We start from the raw sequence: 21,492 nt of genomic DNA, 5'->3' as shown, positions 1-21,492 counted from the left end.
AAAAAAAGTCTTTGGGGATTAAAGGATTTTTCATGTACCTGCAGAATCTGCCTCAGTTCTCAACACATTTTCCTGTGATATTTTTACTTGGTTCTGTCTGTGGGTTTTTGTTATTTTCTTTGTATCATTGTACTAAGGGAATATGACATTATGCCAGATGCTTTAATTTTCACTACATCATTATCATAGTTTTATGTGGATTATTTTTCCATGAAAAATCTAATAAATAGTTAATAAATTATAAGGGTAAATTAATCTAGCTATGGTAAACTATCATAAACTTAAAATATATCACTGAGCCACTACTATATGCCAAGAACTTAGGAGACAGATGCACACCCATGGCTGATTCATGTAGATGAATGGTAAAAACCACCACAATATCGTAAAGTAATTATCCTCCAATTAAAATAAGCAAATTTCAAAGAAAGAAACTGTTCTCAAGGCTTTGCAGTTTGGCAAATGAGAGTGTGTATGTATGTGTATGTTTCTTCTTGGTCACATTAGTTTTTACTCTCCTGGACGATTCATTTTACTAGTAGATCTTTAACATTTTTACATCTGTGTTCATAAGTAAAATCAGTCTGTAGTTTTCTTTTTCTGTGGTATCTTTGCCCAGGTTTTGGAGTCAGGGTGATATTAGCTTTGTGTAGTAAATATGTTATATTAGTTTTAGTTTTGCTTCTATTTCAACCTCTTTCTAGAGGGCTTTTGGCTACTGCAGTAACTAGAAAGCTAAAAACTGCATTTCTCCATTTCCTAGACTCACAGGTAGCTAGTTTCTGGTGTATTTTAGGTTCCATCAAGGTATCTTGATTTGAGAACTGGGTTTCCCATTATGCTGGTATGCATTGGCAGCTCTGGAATGACTCTAGAGCCACTACTTAGGGCAGTGGTTTCTTGTTCTCTGGATTGCATCTAAGATGGCATGATCCTGGAGTCCAGCCATTGCCACATTGACTTCTGTTTACCCAACTTCCTGCTTCCAGCTGAGAGAGAAGTTCTGTTGGTCTACAGTTATGTGGTATTGTCCTAGGGGTTATTACTGGGCACTCAGCCAGGAACCAGCTACTTCAAAACTTCCATGATATTGTAAGCTCATAATTCCCCCATATTAAGTCATTTCCTTTCTGCTTAAAATGGCCAGAATTGTTTCCGTTATCTACAGTTGAATCTTAATTGACATAATTGTTGGTATCAGAAATGAATATAAGTAACAGATCCTCAGGGATTGAAACATGAGCTTAATTAGCTGATCTGGTTGGATCTGAAGGTAGTGAGATTTTCTGAAGGTAGTGAGGTTTTCATTAGACAATGTGATATTAGTGTTTGGGGCTGAACACTATTCAGCATATCAACATATGGGGGGAGGGTAGTGTTCAGCCCCAAACACTACCCTCCCCCGATATGTTGATATGTTGAAACCCTAAGTCTTTATACCTCAGAATGTGACTGTTCAGAGATAGGGCCTTTGAACATGTAGTTAAGTAACAACAGGGTCGTTAGGGTGGGCTCTGATCCAATGTGACTGATGTTCTATAAGAGGAGACGATTAGGATACAGATAACACAGAAGGATGGCCTTGTGAAGACACAGCAAGAGGATGGGCATCTGCAAGCCAAGAAGAAAGGCCTCAGAAGAAACCAAACCTGCTGACACTTTGATCTAGGACTTCCAGCCTCCAGAATTGTGAGAAAATAAATTTCTTGTGTTTAAGCCACCCAGTCTGCGGTAGCAGCTCTAGCAAACTAGTATAACTAGCAATAAACCACAGCATTCTCTGGCAAAGTCACTTAACTTACTACTTGTGGTCACCTGAAATCGAGTGCCTATTGAAAGTGTGGCTCTGGCAGACCAAGTGGTGGGGCCATCAGCATAGCCTGATTGTCATACAAAATTCAAAATGCTGAGGTGGCCTGGCTGTTACTAATTTCACTGAAGAACTTAAAGAAAACAGTAGTTTCAGGCTTTTAAATTTTTAGCTCAAGATATTGTCAGAAACCTTAGGTTTTATGACCATCTTACACATCTCTTATATCTATAGAGTCCTTGTAACTACAGAGTCCTTGTAGCTGAGAGTCAAATACAGGGTTAGATTCTATGGTTTGCTGAATTGAAGTGTAAGTTGGATTCAGAGCTTTATCAAGTCTATGAATTTAGGGCATCAACTGTGAAAAGATAGGACTCCTCAAAATTGAATAGCAACATCTGGGAAGATTTGGATAACTCTGAGTACCTAAACCTCAGAATTTCACCAAGCCTCCCAGTTCAGCTGAGGACTCGCCGTCTCCTCTGATGAGGTTGGCATTACCTTGCTGGGACACTCCATGTTGACCTCGCCTGAAATATACTATGTCAGGGGATTCCAGTGCTCCCTGTGCTTCTCTCTTACTCCCTTTCACTGCCTCCAGATCCACTGTCAGAGTCAGACCCCAACATTCCCAGGGAGCCAATTACAGTCAAACCTAGGAGGCACCTAAAGAATTAGAGGCACCTAAAGAATTAGAAGATGTTACATTGGCAAAAACCTCTGAGATAGGCATGGTAATGGTTTCTGAAGGACTCCTAGACTGGAAAGAAGCAACATAATTTTAGGATCATGCTAAATTTACTGACATAAATTAGAGAATTCAGATTTGATATGCTATCTAGGACAGCTGAAAGAGGTTCTAATTATTTACTTTATTGGCTAAGTGTAATCTGTAGAGTCAGCTATGGACTCTGCTGAATGAAGCTGAGATACCAGAAATTCCTTGGCACAGTGTAGAAGAAATGATTCATAGACTTAGGGAAATAGAAATGTTGAAGTGGGTATGTCATATACAGCCACCTCATCTAGCCCCTAACTCTGTTCTCCAAAGAACCCAAAAGAAACTACCTTCACTGAGAAATATATTGGTGAGGGAACACTCGGAAAACATTATAGTGAGTGAATGTCTTCTGAGCTAGAGACAATGGTGGAAATGGTACCATTAAGACAGACTCCCTGGTTTCAGTGGAGATGATGAGACTCTAAGTAGCGAAGTCAAAGTAGCAGCATTTAGTTGTTGGAGACAAGGTGGACACGTTTCCTTAATGTGCAGCAGGGCCTGTGTGGTACTCAGAATGGCTCAACCCTCAGGGCAGTGAACAATATATCAAAGAGTCCATTAGACTGAAATAGATGGGCTAAAGTCCTACTTGATAGACTAATCAAAAGAATTCTATTTAGATTTGATAAACAGTGAGAGACAATCTCTCAATCAATGGAATTAGTTTCCAGAACCCAAGCATCTTACTTGAGGAGAAGGCCTAGAATCCATGGAGGAAGATTCTGCAACGATGTAATAAGATTATAACCTGTCCCTTCTAATCCCCCCTAAACCGTGCTGCGATGAACATTGGGGTACACGTGTCTCTTTCCCTTCTGGTTTCCTCTGTGCATGCCCAGCAGTGGGATTGCTGGGTCATAAGGCAGTTCTATTTCCAGTTTTTTAAGGAATCTCCACAGTGTTCTCCACAATGGCTGTACTAGTTTGCATTCCCACCAACAGTGTAATAGGGTTCCCTTTTCTCCACACCCTCTCCAGCATTTATTGCTTGTAGACTTTTGGATTGCAGCCATTCTGACTGGTGTGAAATGGTACCTCATAGTGGTTTTGATTTGCATTTCTCTGATAATGAGTGATGTTGAGCATCTTTTCATGTGTTTGTTAGCCATCTGTATGTCTTCTTTGGAGAAATGTCTATTTAGTTCTTTGGCCCATTTTTTGATTGGGTCATTTATTTTTCTGGAATTGAGCTGTAGGAGTTGCTTGTATATTTTTGAGATTAGTTGTTTGTCAGTTGCTTCATTTGCTATTATTTTCTCCCATTCTGAAGGCTGTCTTTTCACCTTGCTTATAGTTTCCTTTGTTGTGCAGAAGCTTTTAAGTTTAATTAGGTCCCATTTGTTTATTTTTGCTTTTATTTCCAATATTCTGGGAGGTGCCCCAATGTTCATCGCAGCACTGTTTATAATAGCCAGGACATGGAAGCAACCTAGATGTCCATCAGCAGATGAATGGATAAGAAAGCTGTGGTATATATACACAATGGAGTATTACTCAGCCATTAAAAAGAATACATTTGAATCAGTTCTAATGAGGTGGATAAAACTGGAGCCTATTATACACAGTGAAGTAAGCCAGAAAGAAAAACACCAATACAGTATACTAACGCGTATATATGGAATTTAGAAAGATGGTAACAATAACCCTGTATACGAGACAGCAAAAGAGACACTGATGTATAGAACAGCCTTATGGACTCTGTGGGAGAGGGAGAGGGTGGGAAGATTTGGGAGAATGGCATTGAAACATGTAGAATATCATGTATGAAACGAGTCACCAGTCCAGGTTTGATGCACGATACTGGATGCTTGGGACTGGTGCACTGGGACGACCCAGAGGGATGGTATGGGGAGAGGAGGGAGGAGGGTTCGGGATGGGGAACACATGTATACCTGTGGTGGATTCATTTCGATATTTGGCAAAACCAATACAATATTGTAAAGTTTAAAAATAAAATAAAAATAAAAAATTGTGGGGGGGGGGGAAATCCTCCCTAAAGAGGCCTGTGACCATTTAGCAGGGTAACTATGCACTAGAAAAAGAAATATCTAGACCTAGGGTTTTAAGTGCTGCCTCTGAGCTTACGTAACTCCTGGGGGATCTAAAACATCCCCCAAGTCTACCTGTCAATTGGGGGCTGATGGAAGTCAGGTAATAAACAGATGAAAGTTTGACCTTTCCATCTCACTGTGGACTGAGTGGATAATAACCCAATCTGTGTTATTTCCTCAGTTTCTGTATGTATGGTTAGAATGAGAGAAGGAAAACAAAAATGTTTAGTCTGTGCACCAAACAGTTTTCCTAGACTGTCCAGACCAAGGTATAATAATGGTGATGACAGCCAACATTTACTGAGCATTTACTATGTGCCAGGCACTGTGTGATCTCGTTTACATGTGTGGTCTCATTGAATCCTCAAAAAGCTATGTTTGTTCTCGCTTTTATCATTTCCACTTCACAGATGAGGAAACCAAGAACTGGAAAAGATAAACCTGTCCAAAGTTACACACCTAGGGCATGTTAGAGCTATGTTCAATCCAGGCTTTCTGACACCAAAGCTCACACTCTGAATTACAGCTTTATTGATTTACTAAGTTGAACTGAGACTTTCACTGAGCCACATAAACTTAGAACAATTTATTTTTTTCTCCCTGCCTTGTTTTCCAGGCTGACTTCTTGCCCAGGGGATACAGGCAGTCTGGTGTTGGCAAGTGGAAAAGGAGATCTGAAGTGTCACATCACGGCAAACCCATTCAAGGTTGACTTGGTATCTGAAGAAGAGGTTGTAATGAGCATAAACTCCCTGGGCCAATTGTACTTTGAGCAGCTGCAGATTCCTCCCAAGCAAAGGTATTTTTGCATATTACTTAATACATACAGAACTTAAAATCTGATTGTAACTATGTCTCCATAGAAAATTGATTTGCTTTATTTGTTGGAATATTCTGAGAAATTTCATCTTTTCACCTGTACAGACTAATGCAGACTTGATGACAAAAGTTATTCCCAGACATTTGCAAAGATGATACTCTTAACACATCCTATATTTTTGACTGATTACATTCTCTACCCTACACCTTCTAAAAAAAGACCCTGTTAACTTGATAGATGTTAATGTGAACTAACAAAATTTCACTTTATCCCCTTTACAATAACATGAGTTACCTTAGACTTGAATAGTTGTCTAGGAATTTTCTGGAACCAACCACTTGATCAAAGCTGTTTGTGTGTGGATCACATGAATTGGAAGATAGTTGCAGAAGGAGATTTTTCATCCATTTTTACCAATATTGTTTTTAAATCCTCCAGTCTGTAGTTCTCTTTTTATTCAAATAATGAACATCTAACATGAGCTTCAGAAAGCATTTAACATAGTGATTTTTTCCTGAGTCTCAGCTAATTTCTATTTTTAAAGTTTATTGTTAAATTTTTTATTTTATCACAGAAATGTGTTCACTATAGGCTAAATAGAAAATATTGAAAAGAAGAAAAAATTAAAATACCCATAATCCTGCCACCCCTACTGTTAGTACCTTATGAATTTAGTTCAGTTTACTTTTTTTGACTGAAAATACTAACAGCATAACAAATCCCTGTGTGTCTGTTACTTATATTTTGTTGTTTATTTATATTAAAAATATTAATTTTAAAGCAGTTTTCCTTTTAATAAACTCCTATTATTTTGTTTTAGGGGTGATTTCTAAGTTGGGCTTTTTAATAAGGCCCAGTAAAGTCTGCCTCACCATTTGTCCTTTGAGCTACCTAGTTCCATGTTTGAAAATAATCAATGTTTCCAGTTTTCTATGTATCCTTCTAGAGATAATTTATGCCTATTCAGTAAAACTAATGTATTCTTTGTTTTTTCCCTTTCCTGACGCAAATGATACACATTATTCTGTACCTCCCTTTTTTTTCTTTAGCAGTGTGGTAGTTTCTAATTTCTTTAAAGCTGCTACATCATTTCTATTATACGGTTACACTATGATTCATTTAGTAAATCCCTGCTGCTGCTGCTAAGTCACTTCAGTCGTGTCCGACTCTGTGCGACCCCATGGACGGCAGCCCACCAGGCTCCCCCGTCCCTGGGATTCTCCAGGCAAGAACACTGGAGTGGGTTGCCATTTCCTTCTCCAATGCGTGAAAGTGAAAAGTGAAAGTGAAGTCGCTCAGTTGTGTCCCACTCTTCACGACCCCATGGACTGCAGCCCTCCAGGCTCCTCCGTCCATGGGATGAAAGCAATAGTACTGGAGTGGGGTGCCATTGCCTTCTCCGAAATCCCTACTGCTGCTGCTGCTAAGTCACGTCAGTCATGTCCAACTCTGTGCGACCCCATGGACGGCAGCCCACCAGGCTCCCCCGTCCCTGGGATTCTCCAGGCAAGAACACTGGAGTGGGTTGCCATTTCCTTCCCCAGTGTGTGAAAGTGAAGTCGCTCAGTTGTGTCTGACCCTCAGCGACCCCATGGACTGCAGCCCTCCAGGCTCCTCTGCCCATGGGATTTTCCAGGCAAGAGTACTGGAGTGGGGTGCCATCGCCTTCTCTGAAATACCTATTAGTGGACTTTAAAATCATTTCTGATGTTGTTTTACAACTACTTCATGAATAACCTTGTATGTGTGTCATTTTGCATACATGCAAATATATCCATAGACCAGAGTCATAGAAGTATAATTTCTGATCAAATGGTTTGTACATCTGTTATTTTGATAGATGTTTCCAAATTGCCTTCCATAGAGGTTGTGTACTAGTTTATATTTCTATCATTTTTATTTATATTTGTGTTAGGAAAATTAGATTATCCACCTAGGGGGAAAAATATAAGTTAGATCTTAACCTCAAACCATTTAGCAAAAATGAATTCTAGGACTTCCCTGGTGGTACAGTGAATAAGAGTCCACCTGCCAATGCAGGGGACACAGGTTTGATCCCTGGTCCAGGAAGATTCCACATGCCGTGGAGCAACTCAACCCATACACCACAACTACTGAACCCATGCTCTAGAACCCATGAGCCACAACTACTAAGCCGGTGAGCCATAACAACAGAAACCCAAGCCCCTAGAGCCTGTGCTCCACAAGAAGAGAAGCCACCACAGTGAGAAGCTCACACACCACAACAAAGAGCAGCCCCGGCTTGCTGCAGCTAGAGAAAGCCCATGCACAGCAATGAAGATCAATTGCAGCCAAAAGTTAAAAATAAATAATTTTAAAAATTAATTCCAGGTAAATAAAAATTAAACACACACACACACAATAAAAATAAGAGAAAATATAGAATATTTTTAATTGTATTAATGTGATAGAAACTGAAGAGCTGTAAGGAAAAAGATGGATTTGATTACCTAGAAATTTTAAACTTTATTATAGCTACAAAAACAAAATACAACAACAACAACAAAAAAAACTTGAACAAAATGAAAAGGCAAGAATCTATAAATTCCAGTTTGGCATATGAGGAGCTCAGAAGTTGCCACAAACAAGAATGAAAAATCAAAAAATAAAATTACTCAAAATATAATATAGTCCTAAATGTAAAATCTAAGACCATAAAACTTCTAGACAACATCAGAAAATCTTGATGACCTTGGATTAGGCAGAGGTCTTAGATATTACACCAAACGCATGATCCACAAAAGAAGAAATATGGTTAAATGAACATAAACAAAAGTAAAAATGCCTGCACATTCAAAGACCATATGAAGAGATATGCAAAGATAAGTCATAGACTAAGAAAAAATATTTGTAAACATATATATGATCAAGAAGTTGTATGTATAATATAGAAAGAACTCTCAAAATTTAACAAGAAAATAATATATTTAAACAGATATTTCACCAAAGATGTACAAGTGACAAATAAGCACTTGAAAAATATGTTCAATGCCATTAGTTATTAGAGAATTGCAAATTAAACAACAGTGACATACTACCACACATATTAAAATGGCTAAAGTTTAACAGGCCAACCATATTGTTAGAAACATGACTGGAGAGCGAGGGGCTTTGATAGACATTGACTCTTGAACAGAGTTATTTATTTTGTACTCTGTTACTTAGTGGAACCCTGCAGAAGGGATTTCCTGCCATTTAATTATTTATATTGCTTCTCCCTGGTGGCTCAGATGGTAAAGAATCTGCCTGTAATGCAGAAGACCCAGGTTCAGTCCCAAGGTTAGGAAGTTCCCCTGAACAAGGAAATGGCAATCCACTGCAGTATTCTTGCCTGGAGAATCCCATGGACAGAGGAGCCTGGCAGGCTACAGTCCATGGGGTTACAAAGAGTCAGACACAACTGAGCGACTAACACTGTACTATATTGTTAATGTAAATTGACCAAATAAAAGTATGTCCTTCATAGGCAGGAGCTGATAAACTGATATTGGGTTTGGATATGTTAAAAAAAAATTTTTTTTTTTCTATAGACAGGATGAGCTGAAACCAGGGAACAGTGAGTGCACTAGACAGGAGGAACATGGCTATTTGAAGTAAAAAATCAATCCGCAGCATCATAATAAACAATTACTACTGATCTGTATATTCACAACAAAATAATGTCACTACATTTAATGAACAGCACCAAAAAATAGACATAGATGGACAAAAGTTCCCTGATATAAATGGTAACCTAGACTTAATATCCTTGTTCATCCTTGGGAGTCATTCTTGGAGACCAGATTGAGATTGGTCTGTGGCAGAATGTTGTCCCCTGTCTATTGAACTTTCATGCTGCAAGAAGAGGTAAGAGCCTTGTTCGAAGTACAGACAAACATTGTCCTTGTGTAATGTCCTAAAGGGGAACCATAGTTTACATGCAATTTGGTGATCTTCTGCTGTGAAAAGTGTTTATTTTGCCTTTTCCAATGTGTTTGCCTGTCTTAGACACTTTGAACAAGGAAAGGAAAAATAAACAACCTCTGAACTCTGATCTTCCATTGCTTTTGTACATTCCGATTGTGAAGTTGAGGGTAAGAATGGTTCAAAAGCCCATGGGAAATTGATATGTCTTCAGAATATTGTGCCTATTCTAATATGATGAGCTTTTAAAACACTTTTCTTAGAACAAGGATCAATTTTTGTAATTGTATAGATACTCAGCTAATTTTGAATGCTGCTGATGGCATAACTATGTTTTTATATCCAAAAATATATTCTTGTGTGTTACATTAAGATACTCTTTCATGTAATAAAGATTGTTTTCTTTTTAACTAACTCATTTCAAAGAGAAAGAATTTTACTTGTAAGTAAGCTGTTTTTTCTTCTAAATATCACAAAACAATTCTTTTTTCCTCAAATAAATGAGAGCATTGTGATCTTTAAAAAAAAAAAAGGAAAAAGAAAATAGAAGTAGTTTTATTAATTTCAGAAAGAGCTTACTTCAAAACAGAGGAAGTTATTAGGGATAAAGTATGCCATTACATAATGATAAAGGGGTCAATTCCCTGAGAAAACAACACTCCTTAATGTGTATGTGCCTAATGACAGAGTATCAAAATACTTAAGGCAAGAATATAGAACTGCAAAGAGAAATAGATGAATCCACTATTATAATTGGGCTTTCCTGGTGGCTCAGCTGGTAAAGAATCCGCCTGTAATGAGGGAGACCTGGATTTGATCCCTGGGTTGGGAAGATCTCCTGGAGAAGTGAATGGCTACCCACTCCAGTATTCTGGCCTGGAGAATTCCGTGGACTGTATAGTCCATGGGGTCGCAAAGAGTTGGACATGATTGAATGACTTTCACTCACTATTATAATTAGAGACCTGCAATGGCACCCCACTCCGGTACTCTTGCCTGGAAACTCCCATGAACGGAGGAGCCTGGTAGGCTGCAGTCCATGGGGTCGCTAAGGGTCAGACACGACTGAGCGACTTCATTTTCACTTTCATGCATTGGAGAAGGAAATGGCAACCCACTCCAGTGTTCTTGCCTGGAGAATCCCAGGGACGGGGAAGCCTGGTGGGCTGCCGTCTATGGAGTCGCAGAGTCGGACACGACTGAAGTGACTTAGCAGCAGCAGCAGCAGTTAGTATTATGAGCATGTATTACAATAAAAAACTGATTAAAGCATTTTTAAAAGAGTTAACAAGAAAATTCAAATCTGTCTACATTTTTATAAGATATCAAGCTCTTGGTAATGTTCACCATAAATGTTTAATTTTGTAAACTTATTTTTATAATGTTATTTTTAGTAAGTTAAAGGATATAAAGTATGGGGTCTCAAAAGTTGGAAATGAAAATCTTTTATCATTGAGCAAATTGTCGGTCCTGCCATGAGTGAAACAACTTTTTTGCATTACAACAGAGCTACCAAGAAAAATGAGGAGGATGCATCAATTGACACCACTCAGGTAATCTACATAGAGCAATTTATCTTTTAAAAATCTTTTCCACTATTATCATCATTATACAAATATAGTGGGTCTGTTCTTCCCTTATACAGATGGGTAGTTGGTCAATGCTCTACTATATATAAATGGGACCTCCTGTAGGCCAGGCACTGTTCAAGGAGTTGGTGGTATATCATCGAACTAATCTAATTCCCTCATTATCATGGAGCTTACATTCTTCCAAGCCACATTAACCTTTTTGGACTTTAAGAACAAAGAAAAACTGCAAAGGTCTTCAGCAGAGATGCATGGTCTGATTTCTGTGTCTAAAAGATTATTTTGGCTGAATTCTGGAGAATGGATGTTCCAGAAACCTCTTCATCCAAAGCCACATGCATCTTCAAAGAGTCTCTGACAGTAGCTATGGTCATCAGGAAGGTGAAAAATATTTCCAGTTTAATAATACAAATGCTTCTTCTTCTTGAGAACTGACTGAAACTGACCCTTCAGAACAACTAACATAGTTATTGTGCCTTACACATGTTTGCACTAATACATTAGACCAGCTTTGGGGAGACCTCGTCAGATAGCCTAGGTAGTGGTTTTGAGTCAAACACCCCCTTACAAGAATCTGATGAAAGCTATGAACCATCTCTGTAGGAAAAAAAAAATTTTTTTCATACTATTTCAGGGCGTTCACAAACTTTAAAACCTATCTAGACCTCAGGATGATAATCCCTGCATCAAGAATCCAGGCGTGATTTTAAAGAACCAAACACACAACACACTGACTCACTTTACAGAGCTTTCATTATAAAGAAATAACCTAGAAACAGGAAAATAGCTCACTTTTAAAAAAGAAATGTGCTTTTTATATACACACACAATTCTTTTATAACTTTTCATTTTACCAGAGAAAAAGAGACTTCTGTAAAGGTAGGACATTCATAGCTCTAGGTCAGAAGATTGCGAACCTGAGCAGTCACCATCCCAGTTGACCTCTCCACCCAGCATAGTAACACAACCTGTAGTCTGGCTAATTGAAGCTGGTGAGAGAAAGTGCTCATCTCAGCCAAAATCTTTGCTTAGAGTCTCTCAAAAGAGACCCAGGTTATTTGACTCTAAATGTTTTGCTTTACCTATATAAAAACTACATTTTTCAAAGTGCTTTCCCATCATTTTGGCTCTTGTAAAGATATTCATGTCAAATGGTGTGGCAGTTCCTAAACAATTAAACATCGAATTACAATATGATCCAGCAATTACATTTGTGGATACATATCCAAAAGTAAAAGTGGGACTCAAACAGATGTTTGTGTACCTATGTTCATAGCAGAATAGTATTCATAGTAGCCCAAAGGTAGAAGCAATCCAGCAATCCAAGAGTCATTGACTGATGAATGCACACACAAAATGAGGTATGTACACACAGTGCAATATTATTCAGCCTTAAAAAGGAAGGCAGTTCTGACACATGCTATAAAATGGATGAATCTTGAAGACGTTATACTGAGTGAAATAAGCCAGTCACAAAAGGACAAATACAGTATGATTCTATTTATACGAGTTATCTAGAGTTGTCAAATTTATAAAGACAGGAGCTAGAAAAGTGGTTGTCAGGAGCTGGGGGGAGGGGAGATGGGGCGTTACTGTTAATGGTTGCAGTGGTTCAGTTTGGAAGGATGTAAAAGTTCTGGAGTCGGATTGTGATGTTGGTTGCACAATGATGTGAATGTACTTAATGCCACTTAAAAATGGTTAAAATAGTAAGTTTTATATATATATATATATATAAAGTTATATATATTTTACCACAATAAAAAATATATTCATGTTAGCTGTAGATCATAAGGATGATTAATGGCATTTATATAGAACACAGATCTAATTTTGTATATTGATATCACAAATTGGTCTTTTAAAAGATGAACTCATTTCCTCAGTCTAGTATTCTAATCAGATAAATGTGCTATTGCGGTAACCACATGTGTTGCAATATATAGCCTTAGTTTACTACCTTTTTTCTTTTTTGTACCAACAGGAAAATCAAGAGGAACTGGGCCTCTGGGAGGAGAAATTTGAAAATTTTGTGGATGTCAAAGTTAATGGTACAATTGAAATTGGTGTAGTGTTCTTTCCAAACAGTTCTTTCCAAAATAGCCAGAAGTTTCTATCTAAAAGTCCCTTGAGCTTTGGCACCTAAATACGTGACTTTTGTAAGGTGAACAGAAATCTCATATTTAGGACCACGATTCTTCAGTAATGCATTGCAACAGAGAAATAGTGAGCGTATGACTTGTGGGGAGTGTAAGAGAAATATAGGCCTCATGAAGCTTCTGGTCTCATAGAGGGACCTAGGTCGGCATACTGCTTGCACTCTTCAGTGAATCAATTGCAAATTCTACATTCTGTTTTTATGAGAGTCAAGTGATGAGAAACCCAGCTCATTAGCCCCAACATTTCAAGCCAGTGGTTCTCAACCTTTCCAAGCCTCCTCACTATTCATGTGAGTGTTGAGTGACCATCTATGACATTTCTCACTACACTTAGTGATGAGGGGAGACTTAGGGAATGTAGGTGGCAGGGAGGGAATTTGTCTCTTTAGGAGATAACTTTTCAAATACTTGGGGCTTGTTTAGTTGGAAAAAATACTGACTTTTACCCTCCTTCCTCCCTACCCTGTAGAATAACGGACCTTCTCTTAACTCCTTGAGAATCTCTGATCTAGCATCTATTTCTATAGCCTAGTATACTGATATACTGATATATAGTCCTGGTCAGGACTGACAGTGTAGCCCAAAGTTATAAATAGGGGAGCCCTAAGGCTCTCCTGTCAGAGAAGGCAATGGCACCCCACTCCAATACTCTTGCTTGGAAAATCCCATGGATGGAGGAGCCTGATAGGCTGCAGTCCATGGGGTCGCTAAGAGTCGGACACGACTGAGCGACTTCACTTTCACTTTTCACTTTCATGCATTGGAGAAGGAAATGGCAATCCACTCCAGTGTTCTTGCCTGGAGAATCCCAGGGACGGGGGAGCCTGGTGGGCTGCCATCTGTGGGGTTGCACAGAGTCGGACACGACTGAAGCGACTTAGCAGCAGCAGCAGCAAGGCTCTCCTGTATGTAACATTATAATCCTTTCTGTGTCTTATCTATAGCAACCACTTTCCATAAACTCCTCCAAACAAGGACCGTTTGATGTCAAATACTTTTACCCAAGAGTAAATTTAAATCAATGTTCTTTCTCCTAGTTACTTTCATTTTCCCCATATCTCTAAAATAATTGTTAAATAAAGGACTTTGTCTTTGGTTAAAGGAAATTTTTACATCTACAGTCACAGGGAAGGGGGTGTATATTGAGGAGCTAGGAGAGGTACTGCTGGTGCCCTTGACCTCACGGTTCTTGTATGCAGTAAGAATGAACAGGCAGGCAGAAGACACCCAGCCTTTCATCTGGCAAGCATTAAAAGTGATCACTACCCTCTTCTTCCTAAAGCAAACAAATATGCAGTATAGTTCAGGAAAATTTAGGGAAAAAATCTAAAACTTTGTAATCTTATTTTACAGATAGAAAAGAAATATACTGTAAATGTGGGAACACAGAGAACTGTAGCACACAGCTAAGAAAACGTAACTAATAAGTGACCAGAACTTTGCCTTGTGCATTTTTTGTATCCCCACAACACCTGAATACAACAAAGTACAAAGAGTCAGCATATATGGTTGGTCAGGGCAGGCTCGGGTGTCTTGATCCGTAGTCTAGTCATCTTGCTATTCCTATAGTTAACTGAATCTCATTAATTGATTGTCCCATTGAGAAGCAAAACTCAGTCACTCTCCTGGTCCCTGTAGGTCCTGCCTCCATTGGTTTGGATTTCTCTTTGCATGGTTTTGAGCATCTCTATGGAATTCCGCAACATGCTGAATCACACCAACTTAAAAACACAAGGTAAAGTGAAAAGAATTCATACAGGAGGCTCTGGTTTCTGGACTGGAAAAGTTTGAAAAGAAAATATGTGCGATATCTGAGTCAGTGCTAATATGTGCCTGGCCTTTCCCTCTTTGATATTGCTTGTAGAGCTTTAAGAATTTCCCTTTAAAGATCACTCAGAACGATGGTTTTCAATTTTTATTTTGTTTTTCAGCAAAAATTAGACAATGTAATTGTAATGCTGAACTTAAAAGTATAGAAGACATAAAAACACGGAACTGAGCAACTGAGCATGCACACACTCATGGTTGAAGTAGCAGGAAGATCTTCGTTACATCACCTTCCTGGGTTCTGCTTATGTCTCTCAAGTCCTTTCTGGGGAACCCTGGGAAATATACTGTGAAGATCAGTGACCTAGAAAAGGCTTTTACTAAAAAAAGGACAGTGAGCTGGAGTGGAAAAGTGTGGCATCTCATATCGCCTTGGATTCCCTTGGGGAGATTATTTCCAACTAACACCATTGACTGAAAAATGCCAGAGGTATCAGACAAAGAAGCAGCAGAACTGAAAGATCTGGTCAAATTTGCCTGGTTCACATGCTGTTTAGATGATAGGTAGACATAGTGACAGGTGAATCAGAAACTGTGTTGCTCTCACACCAGCCTGAGCTCCATGCTTCCTACCTTAATTCAGTTCCTAATCTTTCCTTACTCAGTGCTGTGGAGGCATGTTAGGATACTATTGTTTTGTTTTAGTGACAGAGAAATACTCACCAAATCTGTCAATTTAGTTTTTGCATGCTACTGTGGAAGATTCATAGGAAATGGTCCTCACCTTATAAGAGATACTCAGAAAAGATATCTAAGACATGAGATACGCATGCCAATAGTAGCATGAAGAAATGCCAAAAGAATCAAAGGAGGAGGATCATATTCAGCCAGATTGAATCAGGAAACCTTTAGAGAAGTGGTAAAGAGTTGAGCTTTGAAAGCTGTATAGGACCCAAGTCTTTGCAGGGGAAGTAAGTAAGTAAGTAAGTGTTAGTCGCTCAGTTGTGCCTGATTCTTTGCAACCCCATGAACTTGAGCCCACCAGGCTCCTCTGTCCATGAGATTTTCCAGGCAAGGATACTGGAGTGGGTCACCATTTCCTTCTCCAGGGATCTTCCCAACCCAGGGATCAAACCTGTGTCTCCTGCACTGCAGGTAGATTCTTTACCGACTGAGCTATAAGGGAAGCTTTGCAGGGGAGAATGGAGCTATAATATTCACTAATAATATATACATGATGGTCATTTGTAATCCTTCTTTGTATGTTTCAGTGATAGTGATGCTTACCGTCTTTATAACCTGGATGTCTATGGATATAAAATACATGACAAAATGGGCATTTATGGTTCAGTGCCTTATCTCCTGGCCCACAAACTGGGCAGAACTCTAGGCATTTTTTGGCTAAATGCCTCAGAAACACTAGTGGAGATCAAAACAGAACCTGCTGTAAAGGTGAGCTACGGATCATGACTGCATACCATACTTACAGAAGAGACAAAACTAGTGAAATGTAATCATAGTTCAGGGATTTCTAGTGGCAATCTTCTGCCACTAGAGTCTTTACAGTATAACTAGGGAAGGCTGTTGGTATGTACAAAGGAACAGACTATTATACACATAAGGGTGGGTCTTGAGGGTTAGAGGGACATTTTTCAGACTTTCATTCATTCCTTTTTCAGTACACACTGACCCAGACGGGCCCAGTTGCTGCTAAACAAAAGGTCGGGTCTCGAACTGATGTGCACTGGATGTCAGAGAGTGGGATCATTGATGTTTTTCTGTTGACAGGACCTACTCCTTCTGATGTCTTCAAGCAGTATTCATACCTTACAGGTACTTGCATGTGGACATGTCAGTTTCTTGTTCCATGGTATTTCCTCTAAACCATGTAGAATCACTGTAAATTAACATTTTTTGCACATGATATAGCATTTATAAACAACTTACCCAAGCTTTTTAAGAAGCAAGCATTTATCCTCCCACTCTCATCCCATTCAGCATCTCATCCCATTCCCTTTAACCAGTGGAATGGTTAAACATTCCACTGGGGCTGGTAATCTCCATTCTCTAGTCACTAATGTTCACCCATCTGCCTTCCTTGGAGCCTTAAAGGCTCCTGGGCTTTCTTTACCTTTAACCCCTTTAATCCCTGGGCTTTCTCTATCTTTATCTCAGGTAACCAGTATCCCAATCTGAACTTCTATATGCTCTTTTCTCCATTAAAACATACCACTGGGATTAGCACTAAAGCATTTTTATCTTTAAAAGATATATGAGATCATTTTGATTAACACAGAAAAAGCATTTGACAAAATCTAACACTATTTAATGATAAAAACATTCAGAAGACTAGGAATAACAAGAAGCTTCCTCCACATGATAAAAGGCATTTATGAAAAATTCACAGCTATCCTCATACTCAATTCTGAAAGATTGCAAGGTTTCCCCTAAGATCGGAAACAAATGAGGTTTCCCACTTTCATCACTGCTACTGAACATTGTAGTTGAAGTTCCAGCCAGAGAAATTAGGCAAGAAAAAGAAATAAAAACCGTCCAACTTTGAAAGGAAAATGTAAGATTATCTCTATTCACAGACAATGTGATTCTATATGATATAAAATCCCAAAGAATACATATACACACACACAGTTAACCTAAGTTGTATGGTACATGATCAACACACAAAATTTGTTGTGTTTCTATACACCAGAAATGAACAATCTAAAAATGAAATTGAGAAGACAATTCCATTTACAGTAACATCCAAAAGAATAAAATACCCAGGAAGTGGAACTTAACCAAGGAGGTGAAAAACTTGTATGCCAAAAACTACAAAAAAAAAAAAAAAAAAAATACCCAGGAAGTGGAACTTAACCAAGGAGGTGAAAAACTTGTATGCCAAAAACTACAAAAAAAACAACAACAACAACAACAAAAAAAAACCCTGAACCAAAGGCCAAGATACATAAGAAGAAATCCCATGTTCATGGATTGGAAGATTTAATATTATTAAGATGGCAGTCCTACTAAAAGCAATCTATAGGTTTACTACAATCCCTGCCAAAATCCAATATCATTTTTAAGTAATAGAAAAAATGATCTTCAAATTCATATGGAATTTCAAAGAGCCTGAGTAGCCAAAAAATCCTGAAATAAAATGTTGAAGGACTCACACTTTTCTAATTTCAAAATTATTACAATGTTAAAGTAATCCAAACAGTGTAGTACTGGCATAAGGATAGACATATAAGCCAGTGGAATAAAATTGAGAGTCTAAAAATAAACCCATAGATCTTTGGCCTATTGATTTTCAATAAATGTTCAAGACCTTTCAATGGAGAAATAATTATGTCTTAACCACATGGTACTGGGACAACTGGATATCCACATGCAAAAGAATGAAGGTGGACCCTTATCTCACACCATATACAAAAAATTAACTCAAAATCAATCGATGGAATAAATATAAGAACTAAAGTCATAGAACTCTTATAAGAAAACAGGTAAATCATGACCTTGGATTTGGCAACAGATTCTTAGCTATGACACCAGAATCATGAGCAACAGAAGAAAAAAACAGATAAGTTGGACCTTTTTTTTTTCCAGCTGTGCCACTTGACATGTGGGGTCTTCCCAACCAGGGATCTAACCCACACCCTCTGTAGTGAAAGTAGGGAGTCTCAACTACCAGACCACCGGGGAAGTTGCAAGTTGGACTTCTTTAAAAACTTTTGTGAGTCAAAGAACGTTATCGAGAAAGTGAAAAGCCAGCCTATAGAATGTGAGAAAATATTTGCAAATCATATATATGATAAGGGTCTAGTATCCTGAATATATAAAGAACTCTTATAAGTCAACAGCAAAAAGGAACAGTCTAATTCTAAGATGAACCAAGGGCTTAAATAGAGATTTCTCAAAAGAAGATGTACAAATGGATTAACGAGCACCGGAAAAGAAGCTCAACAGCATTAGGTAAATTAAAACCACAATGAGATACTGCTTCAAACCCACTGGGATGGCTAAATCAGAAAATAAGAGAGAGAAAAAAAATAGTAAATGTTGGTGAGGATGTGGAGAAATTAGAAACTCATACATTACTGATTGGAACATAATATGGTCAGCTGCTGTGGAAACAGTTTGGCAGTTCCTCAAAAAGCTAAACATAGAATTACCATATGACCCAGCATGATGATTAATTTTGTGTGTCAAGTCATGGTGCCCAGAGATTTGGTTAAACATTAGTGTAGATGTCACTATGAAGGTATTTTTTAGATGAGATTAATAATTAAATCAGTGGACTATGAGTAAAGCAGACTAACACTCTGTAATGTGACTGGGTTTCATCCAATCATTTGAAAACCTTGAGAAAAAAGGACTGAGGTGTCCCCCTAAAGAGGGGCTTCTCCGGTGACTCAGAAGTAAAAGAATTTGTCTGCAGTGCAAGAAACACAGGAGACACAGGTTCGATCCCTGGGTTGGGAAGATACCCTGTAGGAGAAAATAGCAACGCACCCCAATATTCTTGCCTGGAGAATCTCATGGATAGAAGAGCCTTGCAGGCTATAGTCCATAGGGTCACAAAGACGTGGATGCAACCCAGTGACTGAGCACATATATCCCCTAAAGTAAAAGGAATCTGTCTTGAGACTGTCTTTGTATTCAAGCTGCAACTTCAACCCTTCCCTGGTTCTCCAGGCTGGCCTACCTGGAGAATCCAAAGCTATAAGCCCCTACAATCACATGAACCAGTTCCTTAAGATCAATCAATCATTTTCTTTCTCTGTATATGTATAAATACATATATACATATATACATATCCTTTTGATTCTGTTTCTCTACAGAACCCTAACTAATTCATCCAGCAGTTCCACTCCTAGATATATACTTGAACTGAATGGAGGCTGAACAGGTACTTGTATGCCAAAGATCACTACAGCATTATTTACGAGAGCCCAAAAGTGCAAACATGCTAAGTGCTCATCAGAAGTGCATGGATAAACATGGTCTTCCCTGGTAGTACAGTGGATAAGAATTCACCTCCCAATGCAACAGACATGGATTCGATCTCTGGTCCAGGAAGACTCCACATGCTGCAGAGCAACTAAAGCCTGCGTGCCACAACTACTGAAACCTATGCGTCTAGAGTCTGTGCTCTGCAACAAGAGAAGCCACTGCCATGAGAAGCCCGTGCAGTGCAACGAAGAGTGTCCTCCACTCACCACTAGAGAAAGTCCTTGTGCAGCAACAAAGAGGCAGCACAACCAAAAATAAGCTAATTCTTTTTAAAAAAGATGAATGGATCAACAAAATGCTTTCTTCTTGATGCCCTAAGTGTGAGACTCAGTGCTTAGACCTTGTAGATATTCAGGAATGTACAGTTATCATTGTGGTGGTTCCTGGCTCAGTTGTCATCTCCCCCTTTTAGGCACACAAGCCATGCCCCCTCTCTTTTCTCTGGGGTACCATCAGTGCCGCTGGAACTATGAAGATGAGCAGGATGTAAAGGCAGTGGATGCCGGATTTGATGAACATGACATTCCTTATGATGTCATGTGGCTGGACATAGAGCACACAGAGGGCAAGAGGTACTTCACCTGGGACAAGAAAAGATTCCCAAACCCCAAAAGGATGCAAGATCTGCTCAGGAGCAAAAAACGTAAGGTAAAATAAGCCAGTGGGCTTACAGGTGGCACAAGTGGTAAAGAACCTGCCTGCCAGTGTAGGAGATGTAAGAGACACAGGTTTGATCCCTGGGTTAGGAAGATCCCCTGGAGGAAGGCATGGCAATCCACTCCAGTATTCTTGCCTGGTGAATCCCATGGACAGAGGAGCCTAGCAGGTGACAGTCCATGGGGTCGCAAAAAACTGCACACAACTGATGTGACTTAGCATGCATGTACGCACAGGACAGCATTCTGAATCTTTTCATTGCAGAGCATTTAAAAATGTTCAAGTTGCCTTGGCACATTAGTAAATGAGAACCATCTTGTAAAAAAAATGGCCGTAAAATAGTACTTTCAAGTGTAACTGTAATCGTGATCATAGAAAAGCTTTCGTGAAAAGGTGATAACGCTATCCACCCCTCCCTTAGTGGGTCTAGGTCCCCACAAGGATGAAGGGGCCTACCATTCGGTTCCATTCATTGTGACCAGCGTGTACTAATGTGATGGGTGCACCTCACACAAAATTTGATTTGATGTCAAGATTGATGATATCATACTGGCACCAAAAGGGTATGAACAGGTTAATTAGTCCCATGGTGAGGCATTTTAGGGGTGCAGAGCTGCTCCCAAGCTCCTCTGAAAATGGCCTAAGAGAGCTGGGAAAGGAGACAGCCTCAGGTTTTAAGTGGTTACAGTGTTGAACTGGGGTGAGGGTTCCTGTGCGTGCACTAGGGCTTGTGTGGTTTGAACTTCTTGTTGGCCCCAAAGAAGGAAGCATCAGGGCTTTGTCAGCATGCACAGATCTGGGCAGAAGGGTAAAGGGCCTGAAGACGTGGTGGGGCTTGAAGCTCTTAACAGTTGGTCAGAAATGAAGTCAGATTCTTTAGTACACTGTTTTTCCTGCATGCTTCCCTGATGGACTCAACC

The 21,492-nt window shown here is 39.1% G+C and overlaps 1 protein-coding gene across 41 annotated transcripts in view; it reads left to right on the top strand.

Moving 5' to 3' along the window:
• GANC (glucosidase alpha, neutral C) overlaps positions 1–21,492 on the top strand; it is a 74,459-nt gene that overhangs the window by 13,051 nt on the left and 39,916 nt on the right. For 39 of the 41 annotated variants that reach the window (XR_015134878.1, XR_015134886.1, XR_015134890.1 and 36 more), the window contains 7 exons: positions 5,259–5,441; positions 10,894–10,939; positions 12,960–13,026; positions 14,773–14,869; positions 16,173–16,353; positions 16,581–16,734; positions 20,328–20,563. Coding sequence is in view for 20 of the 41 variants with exons in the window: in XM_086321708.1 (XP_086177834.1) it covers positions 5,259–5,441; positions 10,894–10,939; positions 12,960–13,026; positions 14,773–14,869; positions 16,173–16,353; positions 16,581–16,734; positions 20,328–20,563 (964 nt within the window). In the remaining 21 variants the exon portion in view is untranslated. Of the gene's footprint in view, positions 1–5,258; positions 5,442–10,893; positions 10,940–12,959; positions 13,027–14,772; positions 14,870–15,254; positions 15,392–16,172; positions 16,354–16,580; positions 16,735–20,327; positions 20,564–21,492 lie in introns of those variants that run through there. The other 2 variants (XM_086321712.1, XM_086321713.1) reach the window with 2 other exon arrangements.

This window comes from Bos grunniens, chromosome 10 (assembly GCF_055505025.1).
Source record: "Bos grunniens cultivar Pamir isolate PY7600 chromosome 10, Bosgru_T2T1.0, whole genome shotgun sequence".
NCBI lineage: Eukaryota > Metazoa > Chordata > Mammalia > Artiodactyla > Bovidae > Bos > Bos grunniens.
Note: the sequence above shows the minus strand (reverse complement) of the source record. Positions and strands in the feature narration are given on the sequence as shown.